At 34.8% G+C, this 27,128-nt stretch overlaps 1 protein-coding gene across 1 annotated transcript in view; it reads left to right on the top strand.

Annotated features, from left to right (window-relative positions):
* NEK1 (NIMA related kinase 1) overlaps window positions 1–27,128 on the top strand; it is a 240,752-nt gene that overhangs the window by 146,968 nt on the left and 66,656 nt on the right. Inside the window, 2 exon segments of the mRNA XM_079142970.1 lie at window positions 1,290–1,355; window positions 1,613–1,841. Coding sequence (XP_078999096.1) covers window positions 1,290–1,355; window positions 1,613–1,841 — 295 coding nt within the window.

Here is a 27,128-nt window from a genome sequence, read left to right as displayed (position 1 = left end):
TTGATTTAACATAAGAAGGCTCTGTTCTGGGCTTAAGAGAAAACAGGCTCAAAATGTACAGTTTCTGTCTAGATTTCAACTGATGGAAAAAATTTACTGAATCATATAACACATTAACCTCATTTGCTCCTTTCCTAATAATCAGTGTCTGTGCCTTTTATTTTTTTGAGTTTCATAAGTTGTTGCAGACTTCCAAGGTTTTTGATTGGTACGCTAATTTTTTACAGCCTTTGTGCTTATATTGAAAATAAGACTGAGTAGAAAAATCTGTTTCTTGACCACTCTTCAGACCTTCATATAAGAAACTATTGTTCTTCAAGTAGGTTTTATCTCTTTTTCTTTCTGATAACAACTTTGCATGTGCTACATTGTTCACTTCAACTTTAGATATCACTGTGTGGTTTCCTTCCTGGTACCCAGTCTCACATCTCAAGTAGCTGTTCAGCTCTCTCTGATTGTAGCGACTGCTAATTCCTGACTACTTTACTGGGTAAAATGTTCCTTGTCTCATTTACATATTAATTTAATACTGACCACTTCATTGTTTTATATTTTTTTCAAATATTATAAATGTGAGGTAATACATGTAACTAGATGGTTATTCTTACAATAATAAATTAGCATTGCTTGTTTAAGACTTTGAAAATCATTCTTAGTGACTCTGAGTCTTCCATCTGAGTCTATCAGATATCTTTGCTTTCATAATTTTTATCACTACTAGTTCTCCTTTTCATATATTTTAAAATTCTAGGTGATCTAGATTGCTTTCTTTATTAATCATAAGACTATTCATATTATTAATAGTATAAATGACTAAAAACTTATTACCCTCTTAGGGAAGAAAGCCAATTCTCAGTTGTATTTGGTATTATTATTTAACAAAAGTGTGTGTGTGTGTGTGTGTGTGTGTGTGAATTATATTGTCCATCAAATTTTTTTCTACTTTTAATTTTTAAAATATGAATTAATTTTCTGTTTATTCCTAACATTGAATTTAATGACCAAAAATGACATGTCAAAGAGGAAGAAATATAAATATGTGAACAGTAATCTGAAAATATTACAAATAATTGAGAATTGGCCTTTCTAGTCTACATTAAGCCTATCAGTTGATAATATTTAAATGTTTATTTTTTTTCTGATAATGAAGAAGTCTGTGTTAACATTTTACAGGGAAAAAAGTTAACAAGGAGCAATTTGATGAAAAACCAAAAATAAACAAAAACAATATTTCATAAGGCAGACTTTTAGGATAACATTATTTCTTATTCTGTAACTGTGTTTTAAAGGACATAAGTTTAACTGATACCCTGGAAACTTCAGGAGAAATGCAAAAGAACAACAGTGCTATTTCAGTAAGTGCTGTTTTCAGTGTTTCTGTCAGTCATTCTACTTAATAATATATGCATTAAAATTTGACTTAAGGGGTTGGGGTAGTGGCGGTGATAGAGTGCCTACATGTTAGGCACTGGGCTCCACCCTCAGCACCACATAAAAATAAATAAATAAAAATAAAGGTATTGTGTTCATCTACAACTAAAAGGCTTTAAGGATAAAATAAATTTTAAAAATTCTACTTAATATTCACTTAAAAATATTATAATTGTTTCAGAGTAAACGAGAAATACTGCGCAGGTTAAATGAAAACCTTAAAGCTCAAGAAGATGAAAAAGAAAAGGAGCATCAGTCTGATACTTGTGCGATCATCATTCATGAAGATACCAAAGAGTACGAAAAAGAAAAAACAGTGTCATCTGATCGCAAGAAGTGGGAGGTGGGAGGTCAACTTGTGATTCCCCTGGATGAGTTAACACTAGATACATCCTTCTCTGCAACTGAAAGTATGTATAAACATATTAATGACCTATTTTGTTTAGCATACACATAAATAGAATTTTTTGTAGATTGGCCATCTGAAGGAACCAGCACTTAGAGGGATTAAGAGAGGCTGGAAGAATTCTATTTTATTCTCCTCTAAGAGAAGTATCTCCTTCTTTAAAAGCAGTGTGAAGAATTTTAAAAATGATCCAGCCTTAAGAATAATAAGGATTTAAAAAAATAATAAGGTCTTTATTCAAAAGTATATAGTTGTGAGAGGGAACTAATGATATTTCTTTATCCCTTTTTACCATGATAGATTAATTTGTTACTAGGAATAATTAATAGTGCTAGAATAGTGAACTTTGGTAAAAATCTCAGAAAGGTCCCTTGGGCACTTATCAGGGACATGGAAAAGGTCTGACTTAATGATTCATTTATCCAGGAATAATTCCTGAGTACCTACTCTTTTGTTAAATTGTCCTGGGTACCAGAGATACAGCAGTGAACAAAATAGAAACATGAGTGCACTTGTGGTTCTTATATTCTAAAAGGGCATGGACGATCCTAATTTTAAGAAAAAAAAAATTAATGGACTATTTTTGCCAGTCTTTCTCACAATGGAGATAATCTCAAAGATTCAATAACATTTGTTTAGTAGCTTCTTTATCTAATAGTTCTTTACTGAGTACTTACATATGCCACACGCTCTTAAGCCATTGGGATACAATAATGGTTAAGACAGTCCCTGTTCTTAAGGAGGCTGATGTCTAGTGATAAGGATAGAAAGAGAGGTAATTACAGCTGATAAACAATATAAATAATACACCAGGAATAATAATAGACTACTGTAAGAATACTTATAAGGATGTATGTCAGTCTTGGGGGTACCAAGGAAGTGATTTCCAGAAAATGTTAAATGTTGAGGAAAGAAGTAATTAGCTAAACCAAAACCATGCAGAGGGTTTTGGACAGAGAATGGTTAGGACTCAGGGTAAGACAGGAGAAGCTCAGAGAAGTAAATGGAATTCAACATGGATGTCTCATGTTCAAAATTCATGACAAAGCATGGGAAACAAGAAGACTTGGAAGGGTAACCAGAGCCAGATAACGAAGGGTCCTACATGTTGACACCATAATTTTTGTCAAATTTATAAGTTTTCAGCCATTATTTCCTCGAATATTTTTCCTACACCTCTTCCCTTTCTCTTCTTTGGGGACTCCAGTTTCTCTTGTTCACTCAAACTTCCCCTGCAGAGGGGAGACTTTAAAACAGGAGTCAGCAAATGCCTTCTCTAAATCACTATATCGTAAATGTTAGGTTTTGCATGTGTTATGGTGTCTGTTAAAACTTCTTGACTTTGACATGTGCACCCATACTTGACTAGTCTGGGACCTAGAGTGTAATCTATTAGTTCAGTTCCCAAAGTCTTTTGATATGCCAAAAGGGATCAGATTCATGCATATGCATATGAAGTGTGAGTCAAAGTAATAAAAAATAGCTTTATGGGGTCACTTTCTTGAATTTTGTTGTCTTCACTATCTCCTGTATTTTCTAGTTTCCTGGAATTCTTTTCATTCCTCATCTGGCCCGAAAGCTGGGATTTTAATTACTTAGCTCTGTTCGTATTCTTGGAACCAAGTGGCCAGAAGTTAGAGGAAATAGCAATGGGGTTTGGCCCTGTCCTCTCTATACCACACCTCCACTGAACTAAAAAGAAGTTTCTTCTCCCTCATTTTTGACTCTCCTGGGTGGGTTCCCATTATCAACTGCTCCTCCCACTACCATGGAATTGTATAGGATTTCGGATAAGAGATGAAGGAATAAAGAAATTTCAAAAAATGTTGGGGACTTTTGCATTCTGTCAGAGCTTTAGGATATATATCCCTTTCCCTTTGCTTAGTCTAGAACAGGAGAGCCTCTTGTCTGCCATCTGGTGACCACTTCTGGGGTTCTGGTGCGTTGAATCTTGACTGGGAAACACTGGGTACTTCACCAATGGTTTAGGGTGCTTTGAATCTTTGTCTTCCCCAACACAGCTGGTTTTCCTTTTCAGAGTTCTCAAATGCTTTATGCATTTTGTCCTTTTTAGCTATATTTAATGTGAGATACAGGTTGATGTGTGCCTTTTCCATCTTACCAGGAATCAGAACTGTGTCTTTTAAAGAGATTTAAATTTTCAAAACTCTTTCTGTGTTTCCCTATTCAGTTACCATTTCTGGTGCTCCTGATATTTTTGTTTCAGTTTGTATTTCCATATTATTTCCTTCTGCCTGAATGACTTTTTTAAAACAAAACTTGTAAAACAAAGAGATTTTCAAAACTTTTGTATCCTGAGATAGTATTTCACCTTAATTTTTTTCCACATTCTTATTGGCACATTATACTGGGACTTTCATAACCTTGGGACTTGCTGTTACATATTTGTACATGCTCACGATATAAAAATATAATTTGGCCAGCATATTTCCACAGTACTTCCTCCCTTCCTCCTACCTACCTTTCCTGTACTGATCACCCTTTGATTTCCAGGAGATCCCAGCCTGCCCCCCATCTTTCTTTTCCTTTTTCCTCTCTAGCTTTCACATTTGAGAGAAAACAATAACCCTTGACCTTTTGAGTTTGGCTTATTTCACTTAACATAATGGTCTCTAGGTACCATCCATTTTCCTACAAATGACATGATTTCATTTTTCTTTATGGCTGAATAAAACTCTCTTGTGTGTGTATACTACTTTTTCTTTATCCATAGTTTGGTCATTGTGAATTGTGCTGCTGTAAACATTGGGTGTACATACATGTATCACTATAGTATGATAATTTTAAGTTTTTAGGATGAATACTGAGGAGTGATATAGCTCGGTCATGTGGTGGTTCCAGGCCTAGTCTTTTGAGGAACCTTCATACTGATTTCCGTAGTGGTTGTACTCATTTACAATCCTACTGACAGCATAAAAATGTTTCTCTTTTTTTTTTTTTTTTTGCGGTACTGGGGATCGAACTCAGGGCCTTGTGCTTGCAAGGCAAGCACTCTACCAGCTGAGCTATCTCCCCAGCCCTAAAAATGTTTCTTTTTATCCATATCTTCTCCAGCATTGTTATTGTTTGTATTTTTTGTGGGCTTTTTTATTTATTCTTTATAGATATGCATGAGAGAAGAGTGTATTTTTTTTAAGTGCTTATTTTTTTTTTTTTTTGTAGTTGTAGATGGACAGAATGCCTTTATTTTGTTTATTTTTATGTGGTGCTAAGGATCAAACCCAGTGCCTCACACGTTAGGCAAGCACTCTGCCACTGAGCTATAGCCCCAGACCCAGTAGAGTGTATTTTGATATATACATATATGGAATAAGTACAACTTGTTCCAATTAGGATCCCATTATTGTGGTTGTACATGATGTGGAGTTACATTGGTTGTGTATTCATATATAAGGATAGAAAATATATGTCTGATTCATTCTATTGTCTGTTCTATTCTCATCCTCCCTCCATTCCCTTTATTCTCCTTTGACTAATCCACTGAACTGCTCTTTCCTTCCCTTGTTGTGGGTCAGCATCCACATATCAGAGACAATATTCTACCTTTGTTTTTTTGGGATTAGCTTATTTTACTTAGCATGATATTCTCCAGTTTCATCCATTTACTGGCAAATGCCATAATCTCATTCTTCTTTATGGCTGAGTAATATTTCATTGTGAATATATATATATATATATATATATATATATGATACCACATTTGCCTAATCTATTCATCTGTTGTAGAGCACCTAGATTGGCACCTTGACTACTGTGAATTAATCTGCTATAAACTTGAAGTGATTGTGTTACCATAGTATGCTGATTTTAAGTTTTTTGGGTATAAACCAAGAAGTGGGATAACTGAGTCAAATGGTGGTTCCATTGTAGGTTTTTTGAGGAATTTCCATACTACTTTCCAGAGTGGTTGCCCAATATGCAGTTCCACAAGCAGTGTATAAGTGAACCTTTTCCCCCACATCCTCACCAACACTTATTGTTACTTAGATTCTTGATAATTGCCATTCTAACTGGGGTGAGATAGAATTCAGTGTAGTTTTGATTTTTATTTCTCTAATCGCTAGAGAGAGATGTTGAACTTTTTTGTGTATATTTTTGCCCTTTCTTATTTCTTCTTCTGTATAGTGCATGTTCAGTTCCTTTACCTACTTATTGATTGGGTTGTTTGTTTGTTTTTGGTGTTTTTTGAGTTCTTTGTATATCCTGGAGATTAATGCTCTATTAGAGGCATTGGTGGCAAGATTTTCTCCCATTCCGTAGGAACTCTGTTCACATTCTTGAATGTTTCCTTAGCTATGAAGAAGCTTTTTAGTTTGATACTGTACCACTTATTGATTCTAGATTTTACTTATTGTACTTTAGGTATCGAAGAAGTCAGTTCTAAACTGATATGGTGGACAGATGGGCCTACTTTTTCTTCTAGTAGTAGTTGGTCTAATGCCTAGGTTCTTAATCTACTTTGAATTGAGTTTTGTGCATAGTAAGAGACAAAGGTTCAATTTCATGCTACTATGTAAGAATTTCTACTTTCCCCAGGCTACCTTTTCTGCAAAATATGTTTATGGCACCTTTGTCTAGTATGAGATAACTGTATTTATGCAGGTGTGACTCTGTGTCTTCAATTCTGTTCCCTTGGTCTTCATGTCTTGTTTTGGTGCCAATACCAGGCCATTTTTGTTACTGTAGCTCTGTACTATAATTTAAGGTCTGCTATTGTGATACCTCTGACTTCACTTTTCTTGCTAAGGATTGCTTTGGCTAGTCTGGGCCTCTTATTTTTCCTGAACAATTTCATGACCATTTTTTTCTATTTCTATGAAGAAAAAATTAGAATATAAATAGGAATTGCATTAAATCTGGATAGCACTTTTGATACTATGGCCATTTTGACAATATTAATTTAGCCTATCCAAAAACATGGAAGATCTTTCCATCTTCTAAGGTCTTCTTCAATTTCTTTCTTTAGTGTTCTGTACTTTTCTTTGTAGAGATCTTTCACCTCTTTTGTTAGATTGATTCCCCAATTTTTTTTTTCAAGGCTATTTTGAATGGGATGGTTTTCCTGATTTCTCTTTCAGCTGATTCATCTCTGGTGTATAGGAACGCAATTGATTTATGGGTGTTAATTTTATATCCTGCTACTTTGCTGAATTCACTTATGAGTTCTAGAAGCTTTCTGGTGGATTTTTTTTTTTTTTTTTTTTGTCTTCTAAATATAGAATCATGGCACCGGCAAATAGGTATAGTTTGAGTTCTTCTTTTCCAATTTGTTTGGAAAAACAAATACTTTCTTTCTTTGTTTAGTTGCTCTGATAGGGTTTCACGGAGTATGTTGAATAGAAGTAGTGAAAGAGGGCATCCCCTGTCTTGTTCCCATTTTAGAGGGAAAGTTTTCAATTTTTTTTCATTTAGAATGATGTTGGCCTTGGGGTTTAACATATATAGTTTTTACAATGCTGAGGTATATCCCTACTATCCATAGTTTTTCTAGTGTTTTGAGCATGAATGGATGTTGAATTTTGTCAGATGCTTTTCCTGCATCTATTGAGATAATCACGTGATTCTTGTCTGTTGATATGATGAATTACATTCATTGATTTCCATATGTTGAACCAGCCATGATCCCTGGAATGAACCCTACTTGATCATGGTGCCCTAACTTTTTAATATGTTTTCGTATGCAGTTTGCTGGTATTTTCTTAGGAATTTTTGCATCCAAGTTCATCAGGGATATTGGTTGAAATTTTCTTTCTTTGATGTGTCTTTGTTTGGTTTTGCTATCAGGGTGATACTAGCCTCATAGAATGGGTTTGGAGGGGTTTCCTCCTTTTCTATTTCATGGAATAATTTAAGGAGAGTTGGTTTTAGTTCTTTGATGTTCATGTAGATCAGCTGAGACTCCATTAGATCCTGGGCTTTTCTTTATTGGTAGGCTTTTGATGACATCTTCAGTCTTGACATCTTTCATTGTTTGAGATTGATCTGTTTAAATTTTCTATATCCTCCTGATTCCATTCAGGTAGGATATATGTCTCTAGAAATTTGTCTATGTCTTCACAATTTTCTATTTCATTGGAGTATAGGTTTTCAAAGTAGTTTCTGATTATAATTTGTATTTCATTGATATCTGTGGTATTGTTTCCTTTTTCATCACAGATTTTAATAATTTGAGATTTCTCTCTTTCATTTTGACCTGGCTAAGGGTTTGTCAGTTTTATTTATTTTTTCAATGAATTAACTCATTGGTCAATTTTTTAAATTGTTTTTGTTTGTGTGTTTGTTTCAAGTTCATCAATTTAAGCTCTGATTTTATTTCCTGTCTTCTATTGCTTTTGGTATTGATTTGTTCTTGTTTTTCTAGGGATTTGAATTGTAAAGTTAGGTAAATTGATGTCTTTCTATTCTTTTAATGAACAAACTCAATGCAGTGAGCTTTCCCCTTAGAACTGCCTTGATAGTGTCCCAGAGATTTTTGATAAGTTGTGTCATTATTCTCATTTACCTCTAAGTATTTTTTTATTTCTTCTGGTATCCACTGGTCACTCAATAGCATATTATTTTGTCTCCAGATGTTAGAGTAACTTCTATTTTTTATTTTATCTTTGATTTCTAATTTCATTCCATTATGATCATTTAAAATACAAGTTAGTATCTCAGTTTTTTTTATATTTCCTAAGAGTTGTTTTGTGGAACTGTTTTATGGAATGATTTTTTACGGAATGATATGATCTGTTTTACGGAAGAATTTGTGTGCTGCCAAGAAGAAAGTATATTCAGTCATCATTGATGAATGAAATATTCTACATGTGTCTGTTAAGTCTAAATTATTAATTGTATTTTTTAGTTATATAGCTTCTTAATTTAGTTTTTGTTTGGAGGATCTATCCAATGATGACAGAGGTACATTAAAGTCACCCAGTATTATTGTGTCATGGTCTATTTTATTCTTGAAATTAAGGAGAGTTTGTTTGATGTACATAGATTCTCCATTGTTTGGGGCATAAATATTTATGATTGTTATGGTTTATAGTTCCTTTCAGCAGTATGAAATGTCCTTCTTTGACCCTTCTGATTAATTTTGACTTGAAGTTCACTGTATCTGATGTGAGACTAGAAACCTCTGCTTGTTTAGAAGTACCATGTGAATGGTAAGGTTTTTATCCATCCTTTTACAACAGTCTGTGGATGTCTTCCTAGGAGGTGAGTCTCTTGGAGACAGTATATTGTTGACTCTTGTTTTTTAATCAATTCTGCCAGTCTATCTTTTGATTGATGAGTTCAGACCATTCACATTCAATGTTATTACTCAAAAATGGTTTTATTCCCTGTCAAGTTTATTTCTGGCTTTTAATTTGAATTAGTTTCTCCTTCAATTAACTGTTCATTTAGTGTAGTTCCTTCTTTTGCTGGTGTTTTATTTTTCATTTCTTCTTCATGAAATATTGAGAATGTTTTGTAGTACAGGCTTTTTATTTGTGAATTCTTTTAACTTTTGTTTATCATGGAAGGTTTTTATTTCATCATCAAATTTGAAGCTTCATTTTGCAGTATATGATATTCTTGGTTGACATCAATTTTCTTACAGAACTTGGTATATGTTATTCCATGACTTCCTAGCTTTGGAAATCAGTTGAGATCAGATTTGTTTCCTTCTAAAAGTAACCCATTCTATTTCTCTGGGAGCCTTTAAAATTCTGTCCTTATTCTGTATGTTCCACATTTTCATAGGAATGTGTATTGGTATGGGTCTATTGTAATTTTGCGTATTTGGGGTCCTGTATGCCCCCTATATTTGAATTTCCATTTCATTCTTAAGATTTTGGAAATTTTCAGGTATTATTTCATTGAAAAGTTTATTCATTCCTTTGAGTTGTATCTTCAGGCCTTCATCTATCCCAGTAAATCTTAAATTTTGTCTTTTCATGTTATCCCATATTTCTTGCAATTTCTGTTCATGGTCTGCTAACATATTTTCTCCATGGTCAACTTTATTTTCTAGAGTATATATTTTTTTCTTCATTGCCTAAAACTCTGGCTTGCAATTTATCTAGTCTGCTGGTGATGCCTTGCAATAAATTTTTTTTAACTTTTCTTGTAGTTGTAATATGACCAGAATACCTTTATTTTGTTTATTTTTTATGTGGTACTGAGGATCAAACCCAGTACTTCACATATGCTCAGCAAATGCTCTGCCACTGAGCTACAGCCTCAGCCCCTTCCAGTAAATTTTTAATGTGTTTTTTTGATTTCTTCTTTCTGAAAATTTCTGCTTGTTTTTTTTTTCCAGAATCTCTTTTTATTGAAGTTATCTTTTGCTTCCTGTATTTTCTCCTTTACATCATCTTTTACCTCTCAGATCATTTCAACTATGAACATTCTAAACTTCTCTTTCATTTCTTCCACTGTGGTGTGAATTATATTGGTTTGTTTGAGACACAAGTTGTGTGTCTGCCCATTTAACAGTATATATTTGAAGCAGGAGAGATGCTACACTGTGGTCTTATACGGATTCTCAAGGTTTCCAGTACCTCACAGTTTAGGTAGAGACAGTAACAACAACCAATGCATACAATTTTCAGCATCAAACCAAATAGTTCTTGTTTTGGCATCTACTATGTTAATTGTCAAAATAAACAGAGAAGATATAATCAATCATTGCCCACAATCACAACAGTAACTTTAGCCCAGTGCAGTGATGCACACCTCTGCTGGGAGGCTAAGGCAGAAAGATCATGAGTTCTAGGCCAACCTCAGCAATTAGCAAGCCCCTAAGCAACTCAGCAAGACCCTGTCCCTAAATAAAATATAAAAAAGGGCTGGAAATGTGGCTCAGTGGTTAAGTGCCTCTGAGTTCAACCTCGGGTACCAAAAAACAAAAAAACAGTAAATTTACCTGTGGATTTATGATTTTATGTTATAAACAGAAAAGAAGTAGAGTAGGATATGATGTTTTTGTGGGAAGAGGAGAGAAAATAGAGGTAGAAAATAGAGGATGAATGACAGTTCAATAAAGGTTGGCCTTTAGCAGAGGAAAAGGGAGAAAGAGAATCTAGGGACACAGATAAGTGAGAGATAAGAAGAGTATAGAACAAAAATTTTAAAAATAACAATAACAGTAAATGAGTATAAGTTCAAAACTGATATAATCAAACATCTTCGTCCTAAAAATATTGATAAATGAGAAATAAGTGCCTTAAAAATGGTAGGAATGATTAACAAACAAACAAGAAAAAAATGGGGGGCTGGGGGGATAGCTCAGTCTGTAGAGTGCTTGCCTTGCAAGCACAAAGCCCTGCGTTTGATCCCCAGCACCAAAAAAAAAAAAAAAAAAATGGGTATGAATATGTATATGTGTCCATGAACCATTCAGGTCACAATTGAACAGTGAGTGGGGAAAAAAATAAATAAAAATCCTTAAAATAAAGCCGAGGATCTTGATGAAAAAGTTTCCACTGGAGTTCCAAATATTCTTCTCAGATGTGTCAGATGGAGTTGCTGGAGTGATGGGAGATCCCATATCCCCATTTTTCAGGACGCCTGGGGGCAGGCTTTGGTCTTAGTCTCCAAGTTCTTCCTTGCATTGATTTGAAAATTTTAAATCAGAGCACCTCCTTGGTAGGATAGTTGCTGGACCAAGCTAAGAGACTGTAACCCAGGAAAATCCCCTGAGTTTCACTCCTGTGGTGGAGGGGCCAATTCTCATTCCCTTCAGACACACATGGATTTGAGTTCAGTCTCCAAACTGACTCAGTTCCTCCCACACCCTTTCAGATTCTGGGTCTGAGGCAACTTTCCCAGCTGAACTTTCAAGCAGCCATTCTGGAGGGGGAAGGGGGAAAGCCAGTTGTGTTTTCCCCTATATAAAATGCCACTCCACTTTTGATTTTCTTGGGGTCTTTTAGACACACACTATGTTGTATGTTGTGGGTTTCCCAAACTTGTTTTTTGGGGTTAGGCACATTCATCATTATTCAGATGCCCTGCCTGCTGTTCCCCGATCCTGTAGCTGCAAAATGTTTCCTTCCTTTGACTCCCTTGATAACTGGGAGAGAGGTGGTTTCTTTTTTTCTATCCTTTCCCACAATATTGTCGTGCAAGATAGGTTAGTCATACAGTGTCTCTGTGTATCCCTGCACACCTCAGACCTCAAAAATTAGGGGGTCTTGTAATTGATGTATTACTCCACTATTTAGTGCAGGGGAGATGGCACCCACCAGGGCCACTGGCAGCTCCAGCTGCACTGGAGATTTCTTTATTTAGTTATGTCCAACAGCCTGAGTCCCCAATCTGCTTTGAATGTCCAGAGTTAACTCCCAAAAAAGTTCCCCTCTCTCACCTTGCTGGAAACTGTGTGTCTGAATTCTTGGCTTTCCACCATAGAGCGACCAGGAAAGTGACCTTCTCTAATCTGACATTTTGAAGGGACTTGTTTGTATTCTTGATGACTACCATTCTGCTTGGTGTGAGATAAAATCTTAGTGTGGTTTTGATTTTCATTTCCCTAATTGCTTATGATGAACATTTTTTCATATATTTGTTGACCATTTGTAATTCTTTTGAGGAGTGTCTAATTCATTTACCCACTTATTAATCGAGTTATTTGGGTATTTGGTGTTAAGTTTTTTGAGTTCTTAATATCATCTAGTATGTCTGATGAGTAGCTAGCAAAGATTTTTTTCCCATTCTGTAAATTCTGCCTTCACATTCCTAATTGTTTTCTGTGCAGAAGCTTTTTTAACTTGATGCAATCCCACTTATTAACTCTTGGCATTATTTCCTGAACTTTAGGTATCCTGTTGAGAAAGTTGTTACCTGTGACTATATGCTGGACTGCATAACCTATGTTTTCTTCTAGGAGTAGTATAGTTTCTGTTCTAATTCCTAGATCTTTAATTCATTTTGATTTGAATTTTGTGTGGGATGAGAGATAGGGTCTAGTTTCATTCACATGTGGATAACCAAATGTCCTAGTACCATTTGCTTAAAAGATTGTCTTTTCTCTTGTGTATGATTTTGGCACCTTTGTCAAGGATCACTTAACTGTAGTTGTATGAGTTTCTCTTTGGGTCTTCTATTCTGTACCTTTGGTCTATGTCTGTTTTTATGTCAGTACCATGCAGTTTTTGTTACTATAACTCTGTAGCATAATATGAAGTCATGTATTCTGATACCTCTACCATTGCTTTTTTGATTTAGAATTGCTTTGGCTGCTCTTAGTTATTTATTCTTCCAAATTAATTTTAGAACTATTTTTCTTCCTAGTTCTATGAGGAATGTCACTGGCATTTTGATAGGGATTGCATCAAATCTGTATATTGGTTTTGGTAGTATGGTCATTTTAACAATATTAATTCTGCCTGTCTATGAACATGGGAGATCTTTTTCATTTTCTCTCTTCAGTGTTCTATAGTTTTCATTGTAAAGCTTATAGAGGTCTTTTGGATAGAGGCAAATGAAGAAAATCTCTTCCTTATTTTCTTAATGAAGTAAGAAAAACGATCATGAATAAACCAAAAACACAAATATTGGGAAATCAATCTATTTCTTCCTTAGAAATAAACAGTAGTTTCCAAGAATCTTGAGTGTTGACACAGGCTTATCTTACACAACTGTTAAGACCTATTTATCAGATGACTGCTAATATAAGTTTTTTGTTCATCTTTTCAGAACTCATTCATATACGTATGTGTACATAGATATTTGTATATATGTGAGCAAAGTTACATGGTTTTCTCCCTTTTACATTATTAGATAAAATATTTATATTATTTTCACATTTCTGTACTTTATTTTTACTAACAAGTATGTCTTATAGTTATTTTAATATCACAACATTAAAAATTCCTTTGTTCTAATATTAACAAGTTTTTCTTTCTCATAAAGGTGAATGGTATGAGGCTTGGCTGAAGTGATTACAGTAAATAGGGTTCAGTGGCATCTGTCAAAATGTTCTGAGATATTGGGATCAGCAGAAGTCACACATTGACTTAAAGATCAATTTTTAGATATTTGCCCAGCACAGGACTTTCAATGAAGCTCACAAAGTAGTCCATTACTTAAAAGAAGTGATAACTGTCCCAATAGATTGGTAGACATACAAACAATATGTAAAAGCAAGGGAACTAACCATCCCAAATAGCCAGTAATACTTCAACAACTGACTCCATTGACACCACAGTGGAGGAAATGTCAGAGAAATGTCAGAAAGCTCATAGTTAAAATGTTCTGTGAACTAAAAGGAGATGTAAGGAGTGAAATTAGAAAATACAGGAAGTGAAAGATCACTTTAATAAAGAAATAGAAATTCTGAAAAAGAGCCAAATGGAAATCCTGAAAATGAATGACTCAATAAACCAAACTAAAAATTCAATGGAAACCATCACCAGTAGATTATACCACTTTGAAGACAGATTGTCAGGCCTTGAAGACAAGCTGTATAATCTTGAAAAGAAAGTTGACCATAAATAAAAGATGTTGGGCTGGGGATATAGCTCAGTTGGTAGAGTGTTTGCCTTGCAAGCACAAGGCCCTGGGTTCAATCCCCAGCACTGCAAAAAATAAAAATAAAAAATAAAATAAAATAAAAGATGTTAAGAGGCCATGACTAGAATATTCAACAAATCTGGAATAATACCATGAGGCCACATTGAAGAATGGGGGTGGATGAAGGCTCTGAATACAAGCTAAAGGGATGTAAAATATTTTCAATGAAATAATACCAGAAAAATTTTCAGACCTTAAGTATGAGACAGAAATTCAAATACAAAGTCATATAGGACTCCATATATACAAAAATCACTCCTAGATTCATTATAATGAAAACATATAACATATAGGATAAGGATAGAATTTTAAAAGCTGCACAAAAAAAGCAGTTGCTCCCATTTAGAGGTAAATCAATCCAGATTTCAACTGATTTCTCAAACCAGACACTAAAAGCCAGGAGGGCTTGGAATACTATATACCAAGATTTGAAAGAAAATAGATGCCAACCAAGAATATTAGGCTCAGCAAAATTAAACTCCAGAATTGACAATGAAATAAAAACTCTCCATGATAAATAGAACCTAAAAGAATTTATAACAGAAAGCCTATACTATAAAACATACTCAGTGCAATATTCAATGAAGAAAAAATAAAATGAAATGAAAGCCAGCATAGGGAGGAATTTCAGCAGAGTAGTAGTCAAAGAAGAATCAAGTCCAATTCAAACATTATAAACAAAATGGCAGGAAATAAAAATCATCTCTATAACATTGAATGTAAATGATCTAAAGTATTCAATCAAAAGACATATGTTGGCAGATTGGATTTAAAAACAAGACCCAACAATAGGCTGCCTGCAAGAGACTCACCTCACAGGCAAAGACACCCACAGACTGAAAGTGAAAGAATGAGAAAAAACATACTATTGAAATAGTATTCATAAACAAGCAGGGGCAGCTATATCAAATAAAGTGGACTTCAAGCCAAAATTAATCAGAAGACACAAGGTCACTTTGAACTGCTTAAGAGAATCATACAACAAGATATAATGATTGTAAATATTTATGCCCCAAACACTGGTTCATCTACATACATAAAACAAACCCTTTTCAATATTAAGAATCAAATAGACCACAGTTCAATAATATTGGGTAACTTTAACACATCTCTCTCACCAGTGAATTGATCATCCAGACATAAACTAAGTAAAGATTCTGCAGAACTAAAAAAATGCTACTAATAATATGAAACTAACACACATCTATAAAATATTTAATCCATCAACAAATGGATTCACTTTGTTCTCAGCAGCACATGGAACATTTTTTAAAATATGTCACAAAACATATCTCAGCAAATACAAAAAAAAGTTGATATTCTTTCAGATCATAATGGAAAGATATTAGAAATCAATGATAAAATACAAAACACAAACAGCTCTAACACCTGGAGATTAAATAATACTTTTGAGTGAGGAATGGATAGCAGAAGAAATCAGGGGAGAAATTTAAAAATTCTTAGAAGTAAATAAGAATAGTAATGAAACATAGCAAGATCTCCGGTATCTCAAATTATTTGTTTGCTGATGACATGATCCTGTATTTAGAAGACCCAAAAAAACTCCTACAGAAGTTTCTAGAACTCATAAGTGAATTCAACAAAATAGGATGTAAGATCAACACTAATAAATCAATCATGTTCCTATACTCCAATGACAAATCTGCTGAAAAAGAAATGAGGAAAACTGACCCATTCACAATAACCTCAAAAAAGAAATAAAATACTTAAGAGTCAATCTAACAAAAGATATTTAGGCATGGTGTCAAGTATACTCTCAGCAGCTTGGGAGGCTGAGGCAGGAGGACTCCAACTTCAAAGTCAGCCTCAGCAATTTATCGAGGTTTAGTGAGGCCCTAACACAACTTAGCAAGATCCTTTCTCTAAATAAAATATAAAAAAGTGCTGGGGAAGTGCCTCAGTGGTTAAACACCCCTGGGTTCAATTCCTGGTACCAAAAATGAAAACATAAAATCTAACGAAAGGGGTGAAAGACCTCTATCTGCAATGAAAACTATAGAACACTAAAGAAAGAAATTGAAGAAAACTTTTTAGAAGATGGAAAGACCTCCCATGTTTTTGGATAGGCAGAATTAATATTGTTAAAATGACCTTACTACCAAAAGCACTATAATGATTCAACATTGCCCCCATTAGTTTTTTCAATGATATTCTTCACAGAACTAGAAAAAAGCTGTCCTGAAATTCATTTGGAATAAGAGACTCAGAATGGCTAAAGCGGTACATAACAAGAAAAGTGAAGCAGGAGGCATCTCAATACCAGACCTCAAATTACACTATAGAACTATAGTAACAAAACCAGCATGGTACTGGCACCAAAACAATCATGAAGACCACTAGAAGACACAGAGACAAACCCACATAAATACAGTCATCTGATACTAGACAAAGGTGCCAAAAACATATGTTAGAGAAAAGATAGCCTCTTTAACAAATGGTCCTGGAAAACTGGAAATCCATATGTAAAAAAATAAAAAGATATTTAATCCCTATATCTGTCACCCTGTCCAAAGTCAATTCAGAGTGAATCAAAGACCTAGAAATTAGACCACAAACCCTGCAATTGCTAGGGGAAAAAAAAAAAAAAAGTAGGCCAAATTCTCCAACAGGAACCAACTTCCTTAACAAGACTCCTAAAGCACAAGAAATAAAATTAAAAACCAGTAAGTGGATAGCATCAAATTAAAAAGCTTCTGCATAGCAAAACACAAGAAATAAAATTAAAAACTACTAAGTGGATAGCATCAAATTAAAAATCTTCTGCACAGCAAATGAAACAAGAGTGAAAAAAGAGCCTGTACAATGGGTGAATATCTTTGCTACCTGCTCCTCAGGCCCTTAATATTCAGAATATACAAAGAACTCGAAAAACTTAAGATACACCCACACACACCCAAACCCCCAGCCCAGTCAATAAATGGGCAAAAGAACAGACACTTCTCAAATATATGTAAAAATGTTCAATAGCTCTAGAAATTAGTATAAATCAAAACTACACTGAGATTTCATCTCACTCCAGTAATAGTAATTATTAAGATAGTAATATTGGCAAGGAGGTGGGGGAAAAGGTACACGCAAACATTGTTGGCAGGAGTGCAAATTTGTGCAACCACTCTGGAAAGCAGCGTGGCAATTCCTCATAAAACTAAGACTGGAACCACCATGTGATCTAGCTATTTCACTCCTAGGTGTCTAGCCAAATGGTTTTAAATGAGCTCACTGTAATGTTGCACCCCTATTTAACGTTTATAGCAGCACAATTCACAATGACCAAGCTATGGAACCAACCTTGGTGCTTTTCAGCAGATGAATAGATAATGTGGTACATATACAATAGAGTATTACTCAGCCATAAAGAACAATGACATCATGGCATTTGGCAGTAAATGGATGAAACTGGAGACTATCATGTTAAATGAAGTAAACCAATTTGCAAAAGTCAAATTTTGAATGTTTTCTCTGATATGCAGAAGCTGATCTCAAAAGGGGGGGGGGGGTAATAAATAGAAAGGAAAAAAGGGAGAAGGCATTTCATCAAAGTAGAGCAAAGATCAGTAGAATAGACAGAAGGGATAGAGGAGGAGGATGAAGGTACAGAAAAAGGGAAAAACAGTGAGTAAATCCAACCAAACATCCGTATGCGCATGCACGGATGTGGTTTGGTGTATCCCAGAATTGAGGATATCCACAGGACACTGATTTTTAGAAGAAGAAACTGCAAATGAATTGAAGGGAGATCAATAGAGTGGAGGGAGGGAACCAGGCAGGGAAGGGGGAAGTGTTGAGGATTGAATTTGAGTGGGTTAATTTCCATACCTTTGTGATAATGTCAGGGTATTTCCTGGGGATGTATATAACTAAAAGGAATTTTTTAAAAATTCCCTTGTTTTTTTTACAACTGTGTAACATTTCATTTATATTGCCATACATAATTTACTTTTGCCAGCATTTTATTGTGAAAAATGTCAAACATATAGCAAAATTAAAATAATTTCACAATGAATGTCATATACCTTCCATTTAAATTCTATTATTAACATTTGACATTTACATTATCAATATCTATCCTTTTATCCATCAATGAGTCTTGTCATATTTTTTGATACAGTTTAGAGTAAACTGCCAACATTAGTACACTTTTCGCTAATTCCAATCATATATTTATTTATTGGAATTCAATATTTGTTCAGAAGTTTTTCTCTTTTTATGTTAAATTTGTGAACAATGAAATATATACATCATAAGTGTACACTTGCTGTTTCAACAAATGCTTAGAGATTCAAAATCTAAATCCCTATCAAGATAGAGAACGTGACCATCACAGCAAAATATTTCATGTCTCGTCCCAGTTGGTTTTTGCCCCTCGCCTCTCAGAGGCAACTTTTTTTCTGTAATTTTTTTCTACCTTAGATTAAATATTTTTGTTCTAGAATATCATAAACAGAACCTAAAAGTTTGTGTTCCTTTGTGTCCAACTTCTTTTACTCAGCAAGCATAATGATATTTGAGAATCATCTGTGTATCTATTGTTAATAGTTTTTAAAATGTTTTCTTTGATATTTATATAATCACTTCTGCTTTCTTTTGTTTAACATTAGTTGTTCATCTTTTTTTTTCTTTAGTATTGGGAAGTGAATCTAGGGGTACTCTATCACTGAGCTACATCCTCAGCCCTTTCTTTTATTTTTAAAATTTTGATACAGGGTCTCTAAATTTCCCAACCGGGCCTGCAATTTAGCAATCCTCCTTCCTCAGCCTCCAGAGTAGCTGGGATTATAGGCATGCACCCCAATGCCTGGCAGCAGGATGTACCTTTATCCTTACTTTTCCCTCTTAATCTGTTTGTGTCTATATTTAATGTGGGTTTCTTATATGCAGAATATTGTTGGGTTTGCTTTTAAAATATCATCTTAGAACCTTTTGCTGGTATTTTTACACCTCTTTCAAGCAATATAACTTCAAGTATACCATTTTGCTATTTGTTTTCTGTTGGTACCATCTGTTTTTCTTCCCTGTTCCCTTTCCATTTTCTTTGTGCATTTGTTGATTAGTTGAATATCTTTTATAATTCTATTTTATCTCTGACATTACTTCTAGTTCATTGTCCTATGTTAGGATTTGCTTTAGAGTTAATTGTATCTGTAATATCATGATCTATTTTTAAGTTATTTATTATACTTCAAATATAATGTAAGAACATTACAACAGTAATTATAACAGTATTTATTCCCTCCCAGCCTTTGGGCTTTTGTTTTGGGGTTTTGTTTCTGTTGTTGTTTTTACTTATAGTATAAATCCCATATCTCATAGTCATCTATCCTTTAAAGTGATTTAAATAATAAGACAAAGGTTTGTCTCTATCATGTTCTCTCCATTTCCAGTGTTATTTATTCTTTTGTGTAGAGCAAATTTCTGTCAGTCATTTTTCTTCTGCCTGTAGGACTCCCTTTAAGAGCTCTTACTGTGCAGCCCCGCTAGTGATGAATTGTTTGAGCTTTTATTATGTGTTTGTAAAAACTTTACATTTTGCCTTCCTTTTTTGCAAAATTCTAATTCGTTGGTATTGCTGTTGTTGTTTTTAGTACTTTAATGCTGTTTCCCACTGTCGTTTTACTTGTGATGGGAAGTCTGTAATTCTTATTCTTAGTTTTATTGCTCTGAGTTGTGTCTTTTTTTTTCGCTTGCTTTTCAGATTTTTCCCTATAACCTTGTTTGTAGTGAATTTGATCATGATGCTCTTGATGTCATTTTCATCATATTTCTTTTGCTTGAGTTTTGTTGTGCTTCTTGATTTATGAGTTTATAGTTTTCATCACATTTAGAAAATTCTTGGGCATTAGTTTTTTTCAGGTTTGGGTTTCTGTTGTTCTTGTTCTTGTTTGTTTTGGGGGGTGGTTCTTCCCTTCTTCACTATTGATCTTGTTAATATCTTCCTTACCTCTGATTACCATAGCCACTCTTTTCTCTAGGTTGTTAAATATATGAAATTCAGTTAATGACAATTACAAATGTTCTTGTCTATTAGTATGATTGGTTTCAATTGACCAATTTTTATTTTTTCATTTTATCATAGGTTGTATTTTGCTAGGATGATTTTGGGGGGGCCAAATATTGTAAATTTTAATTTGTGGGACTATGTATTTTTGTATTCCTGTAAATATTCTTGACCTTTGTTTGGGACAGAATTTAGTTACTTGTGAATAACTTGACCCTTTTAGGTCTTGCTTTTAAGCTCTGTTAAGTGGAACACAGAGCAGTGTTTATTTCTAATCTTGCCCCTTAGCTAAATCAGCAACCTTTCTGAATAATTTGCCTGAAGCCTTGTGAATTGTAAGTAATTCTTTTCCAGCTTAGAAATAGGAACTATTTCTGGCTCTGTAAACTCCCAATTATTATTCCCTCTACTATTATTGGGTAGTCTTTTCTCTAGATAACAGTAATTTCCTTACAGGTGATATACTGATGTGCTTATCACTGCTCAACTGAAAACTTGAAATGGCTTTTTACAATTTACCCGAGTTCCTCTTTTTTTTTTTTTTTTTTTTTAATTATTGTAAACAAATGGGATACATGTTGTTTCTCTGTACATGGCGTAAAGGCATACCATTTGTGTAATCATAAATTTACATAGGGTAATGTTGTTTGATTCATTCTGTTATTTTTTCCCTTCCTCTACCCCTCCCACCCCTCTTTTCCCTCTATACAATCCTTCCTTCCTCCATTCTTGCCCCCCTCCCTAACCCTAACTCTAACCCTAACACTAACCCCTCCTTCCCCCCATTATGTGTCATCATCCACTTATTAGCGATATCATTTGTCCTTTGGTTTTTTGACATTGGCTTATCTCACATAGCATGATATTCTCCAGTTTCATCCATTTACTTGCAAATGCCATAATTTTATCATTCTTTATGGCTGAGTAATATTTCATTGTATATATATATATATACCACAGTTTGTTTTTTTTTTAATTTATTTTTACTGTAAACAAATGGGATACATGTTGTTTCTGTTTGTACATGGAGTAACAGCATACCATTTGCATATTCATAAATGTATATAAAGTAATGATGTTTCATTCATTCCATTATTTTTTTGCTTCCCCCCCACCCCTCCCACCTCTCTTTTCCCTCTATACAGTCCCTCCTTCCTCCATTCTTGTCCCACTTCCACCCCCCATTAAATGTCATCATCTGCTTATCAGTCAGATCATTCCTCTTTTGGATTTTTGAGATTGGCTTATCTCACTTAACATGATATTCTCCAATTTCATCCATTTGCCTGCAAATGCCATAATTTTATTATTCTTTATAGCTGAGTAATATTCCATTGTATATATATACAACCACAGTTTCTTTATCCATTCATCAACTGAAGGACATCTAGGTTGGTTCCATAGTCTGGCTATTGTGAATTGAGCCGCTATGAACATTGATGTGGCTGTATCTCTGTAGTGTGCTGATTTTAAGTCCTTTGGGTATAGGCTGAGGAGTGAGATAGCTGGGTCAAATGGTAGGTCCATTCCAAGTTTTCTAAGGAATCTCCACACTGCTTTCCGGAGTGGCTGCACTAATTTGCAACCCCACCAGCAATGTATGCGTGTACCTTTCTCCCCACATCCTCGCCAACACCTGTTGTTGCTTGTGTTCTTGATAATCACCATTCTAATTGGGGTGAGATGGAATCTTAGGGTGGTTTTGATTTGCATTTCTCTTATTACTGGAGATGTTGAACATTTTTCCATATGTTTGTTGATTGCTTGTAGATCTTCTTCTGTGAAGTGTCTATTCATTTCCTTAGCCCATTTGTCGATTGGATTATTTGTATTCTTGGTGTAGAGTTTTTTGAGTTCTTTAGAGATTCTGGAAATTAGTGCTCTATCTGAAGTATGATTGGCAAAGATTTTCTCCCACTCTGTAGGCTCTCTCTTCACATTGCTGATAGTTTCCTTTGCTGAGTGAAAGCTTTTTAGTTTGAATCTATCCCAGTTATTGATTCTTGCTTTTATTTCTTGTGCTGTGGGGGTCCTATTGAGGAACTCTGGTCCTAAGCCAACATGTTAAAGATCTGGACCTACTTTTTCTTCTATAATCTGCAGGGTCTCTGGTCTGATTCCGAGGTCCTTAATCCATTGTGAGTTGAGTTTTGTGCAGGGTGAGAGATAGGGGTTTAATTTTATTCTGTTGCATATGGTTTCCCAGTTTTCCCAGCACCATTTGTTGAAGAGGCTATCTTTTCTCCATTGCATATTTTTGCCCCCTTTGTCTAGTATGAGAAAATTGTATTTATTTGGGTTTGTGTCCGTGTCCTCTATTCTGTACCATTGATCTACCTGTCTATTTTGGTACCAATACCATGCCGTTTTTGTTACTATTGCTTTGTAGTAGAGTTGAAGATCTGGTATTGCGATATCCCCTATTTCACTATTCCTGCTAAGGATTGCTTTAGCTATTCTGGGTTTCTTATTCTTCCAGATGAATTTCATGATTGCTTGCTCTATTTCTGTAAGGTATGTCATTGGGATTTTAATTGGAATTGCATTGAATCTGTATAGTACTTTTGGAAGTATGGCCATTTTGACAATATTAATTCTGCCTATCTAAGAACATGGGAGATTTTTCCATCTTCTAAGGTTTTCTTTGATTTCTTTCTTTAGTGTTCTGTAGTTCTCATTGTAGAGGTCTTTCACCTCTTTGTGAGATTGATTCCCAAGTATTTTATTTTTTTTGAGGCTTTTGTGAATGGGGTAGTTTTCCTAATTATTCTTTCCAAAGATTCATCACTTATGTAAAAAAAAGGAATTAGATTTACGTGTATTGATCTTATATATATCCCACTACTTTACTGAATTCACCTATGAGTTCTAAAAGTTTTCTACTGGAATTTCCTGGTTCCTCTAAGTATATAATCATGTCATCAGCAAATAGGGATAGTTTGAGTTCTTCTTTTCCAATTCGTATCCCTTTAATTTCTTTGGTCTGTCTAATTGCTCTGGCTAGAGTTTGAAGGACGATATTGAATAGAAGTGGTGAAAGAGGGCATCCCTGCCTTGTTCCAGTTTTCAGGGGGAATGCTTTCAGTTTTTCACCATTTAGAATGATATTAGCCATGGGCGTAGCATAAATGGCCTTTACAATGTTAAGGAATGTTTCCACTGTCCCTATTTTTTCTAGTGTTTTGAGCATGAAGGGGTGCTGTATTTTATCAAATGCTTTTTCTGCATCTATTGAAATAATCATGTGATTCTTGACTTTAAGTCTATTAATGTGGTGAATTACATTTATTGATTTCTGGATGTTGAACCAACCTTGCATCCCTGGAATGAAACCAACTTGATCATGGTGCACTATCTTTTTAATATATTTTTGGATGCGATTTGCTAAAATTTTGTTGAGAATTTTTGTGTTGATGTTCATTAAGGATATTGGTCTGAAATTTTCTTTCCTCGATGTGTATCTGTCTGGTTTACGTATCAGTGTGATATTGGCTTCATAGAATGAGTTTGGGAGGGTTCCCTGCTCTTCTATTTTATGGAATACTTTGAGAAGTATTGGAATGAGCTCTTCTTTAAAGGTTTTGTAGAACTCGGCTGAGAACCCATCTGGTCCCGGACTTTTCTTTGTTGGTAGGCTTTTGATGACTTCTTCTATTTCATTACTTGAAATTGGTCTATTTAAATTGTGTATGTCCTCCTCGTTCAGTTTAGGTAATTCATATGTCTTTAGAAACCTGTTGATGGCTTGGAAATTTTCTGTTTTGTTGGAGTATAGATTTTCAAAATAGCTTCTAATTATGTTTTGTATTTCAATCGTGTCTGTTGTGATATTTCCTTGTTCATTCCTAATTTTAGTGATTTGGGTTTTCTCTCGTCTTCTCTTTGTTAGTGTGGCTAAAGGTTTATCAATTTTGTTTATTTTTTTCAAAGAACCAACTATTTATTTTCTCAATTTTTTGTATTACTTCTTTTGTTTCAATTTCATTGATTTCAGCTCTGATTTTAACTATTTCCTGTCTTCTACTACTTTTGGTGCTGGTCTGTTCTTCTTTTTCTCGGGCTTTGAGCTGTAGTGTTAGGTCATTTATTTGTTGAGTTTTACTTCTTTTATTAAATGCGCTCCATGAAAAAAATTTTCCTCTAAGTACTGCTTTCATAGTGTCCCAGAGATTTTGATATGATGTTTCTTTGTTCTCATTTACCTTTAAGAATTTTTTAATTTCCTTCCTAATATCTTCTGTTATCCATTCATCATATAATAGCATATTGTTTAATCTCCAGGTGTTGGAGTAGTTTCTGTTTTTTACTCTTTCATTTATTTCTAACTTCAATCCATTATGATCTGATAGAATACAAGGTAGTGTCTCTATCTTCTTGTATTTGCTAACATTAGCTTTGTGGCATAATATATGGTCTGTTTTAGAGAAGGATCCATGTGCTGCTGAGAAGAAAGTGTATTTGCTCTTGGTTGGATGTTATACTCTATAAATGTCTGTTAAGTCTAAATTATTGATTGTGTTATTGAGATCTATGGTTTCTTTGTTCAATTTTTGTTTGGAAGATCTGTGCAGTGGTGAGAGAGGCATGTTAAAATCACCTAGTATTATTGTGTTATGGTCTATTTGGTTTCTGAAATTGAGAAGGATTTGTTTGACATACATGGATAAGCCAGTGTTCGGGGCATAGATGTTTATGATTGTTATATCTTGCTGATTTATGCTTTCCCTTAAGCAGTATGAAATGTCCTTCTTTATCCCTTCTGACTAACTTTGGCTTGAAGTCCACATTATCTGAAATGAGGATGGATACTCCAGCTTTTTTGCTGAGTCCTTGTGTATGTTATTCCCCATCCTTTCACCTTTAGTCTATGTGTATCTTTTTCTATGTGGGGAGTCTCTTGCAGGCAACATATTGTTGGATCTTTCTTTTTAATCCAATCTGCCAGTCTATGTCTTTTGATTGATGAATTCAGGCCATTAACATTCAGGGTTATTATTGAGATATGATTTGTATTCCCGGTCATTTGGTTCATTTATTTTATTTTATTTATTTATTTATTTGACATGACTTGGTTCCTCCTTTATTTGACAGTTCCTTTAGGATAATTCCTCCCTTTGCTGATTTGCTTCTTTGTTTTTCATCTCTTCCTCATGGAATATTTTGCTGAGAATGTTCTGTAATGCTGGCTTTAATTTTGTAAATTCTTTTAGCTTTTGTTTATCATGGAAGGATTTTATTTCATCGTCAAATTTGAAGGTAAGTTTGCTGGGTATAAGATTCTTGGTTGGCATCCATTTTCTTTCAGGGCTTGAAAAATGTTGTTCCAGGCCCTTCTAGATTTTAGGGTCTGGATTGAAAAATCTGCTGATATCCGTATTGGTTTCCCCCTGAATGTAATTTGGTTCTTTTCTCTCACACCCTTTAAAATTCTGTCTTTATTTTGTATGTTAGGTATTTTCATTATAATGTGCCTTGGTGTGGGTCTGTTGTAATTTTGTGTATTTGGAGTCCTATAAGCCTCTTGTACTTGATTTTCCATTTCATTCTTCAGATTTGGGAAATTTTCTGATATTATTTCATTGAATTGATTGTTCATTCCTTTGGCTTGTTTCTCTAAGCCTTCCTCAATCCCAATAATTCTTAAGTTTGGCCTTTTCATGATATCCCATAGTTCTTGTAGATTCTGTTCATGATTTCTTACCATCATCTCTGTTTGGTCAACTTTGTTTTCAAGGTTAAATATTTTGTCTTCACTGTCTGAGGTTCTGTCTTCCAGGTGTTCTATCCTACTGGATATGCTTTCTATGGAGTTCTTAATTTGGTTTATTGTTTCCTTCATTTCATGGATTTCTGTTTTTTTTTTTTTCAATATCTCTAACTCTTTATTGAAATGATCTTTTGCTTCCTGTATTTGCTCTTTTTACTGTCAATTGGTGCGATCATGCAATGCCTGCATTTGCTCTTTCATCTCATCATTCAGTGACTGCATTTGCTCTTGCATCTCATCGTTTGCTTCTCTGATCATTTTAATTATGTACATTCTGAACTCCCTTTCTGTCATTTCTTCTGCCATGCTGTCATTGGGTTTTATTGATGTAACATCTAGATTTGTTTGGGGCATTTTCTTCCCTTGTTTTCTCATATTGTTCAGGTATCAGTGGACCCCTGAGATATTGCAGATTTCCTCTATTGACTTATAATGTCCCTGAAGATTTCTAGTGTATCCCCTCTTAGCCTTCAGTAGGCTGAAGTCTTGGAGGAAGTTGATAGTGTGGTGTTCCACAAGGAAGCTGCCTCTCTAGGGGTGGTTGCCTTCAGGTGGGGTATATTCCCTGCTAGTGGGCAGAGGTGCCTCCACTTGTTGACCAGTGGTCATCCAAAGGGGAACTAGACTGCGGGCTGAGGCAAGGCCTGTTTGGGCCTGTGTCTCTGGTTTTACCATCCTTGTGGGAAAATCTCACCCGGCAGGGAAGACTCACCCGGTGGGGAGGTCTCGCTGGTCAGTTCCGATTCCAGAGGTTCCCCTCAATCCACAACTACCGCCTGGGCTGGGCTGCCTTCCTCTGCAATGTTCCCAGGGGCCTGGACCTACCTCCTGGGCCTGGGAGCCTCACCCTTCACACATGAGTCTCCTTAGGCTGCCTCTCCTCGGAGAATCTGCCCGCAGTCCTGGAACCTTCACTCTGCCCCTAAGCATGTCTCTGTGCGGCT

Source organism: Sciurus vulgaris (assembly GCF_902686455.1).
Source record: "Sciurus vulgaris genome assembly, chromosome: 5".
Lineage (NCBI taxonomy): Eukaryota > Metazoa > Chordata > Mammalia > Rodentia > Sciuridae > Sciurus > Sciurus vulgaris.
Note: the sequence above shows the minus strand (reverse complement) of the source record. Positions and strands in the feature narration are given on the sequence as shown.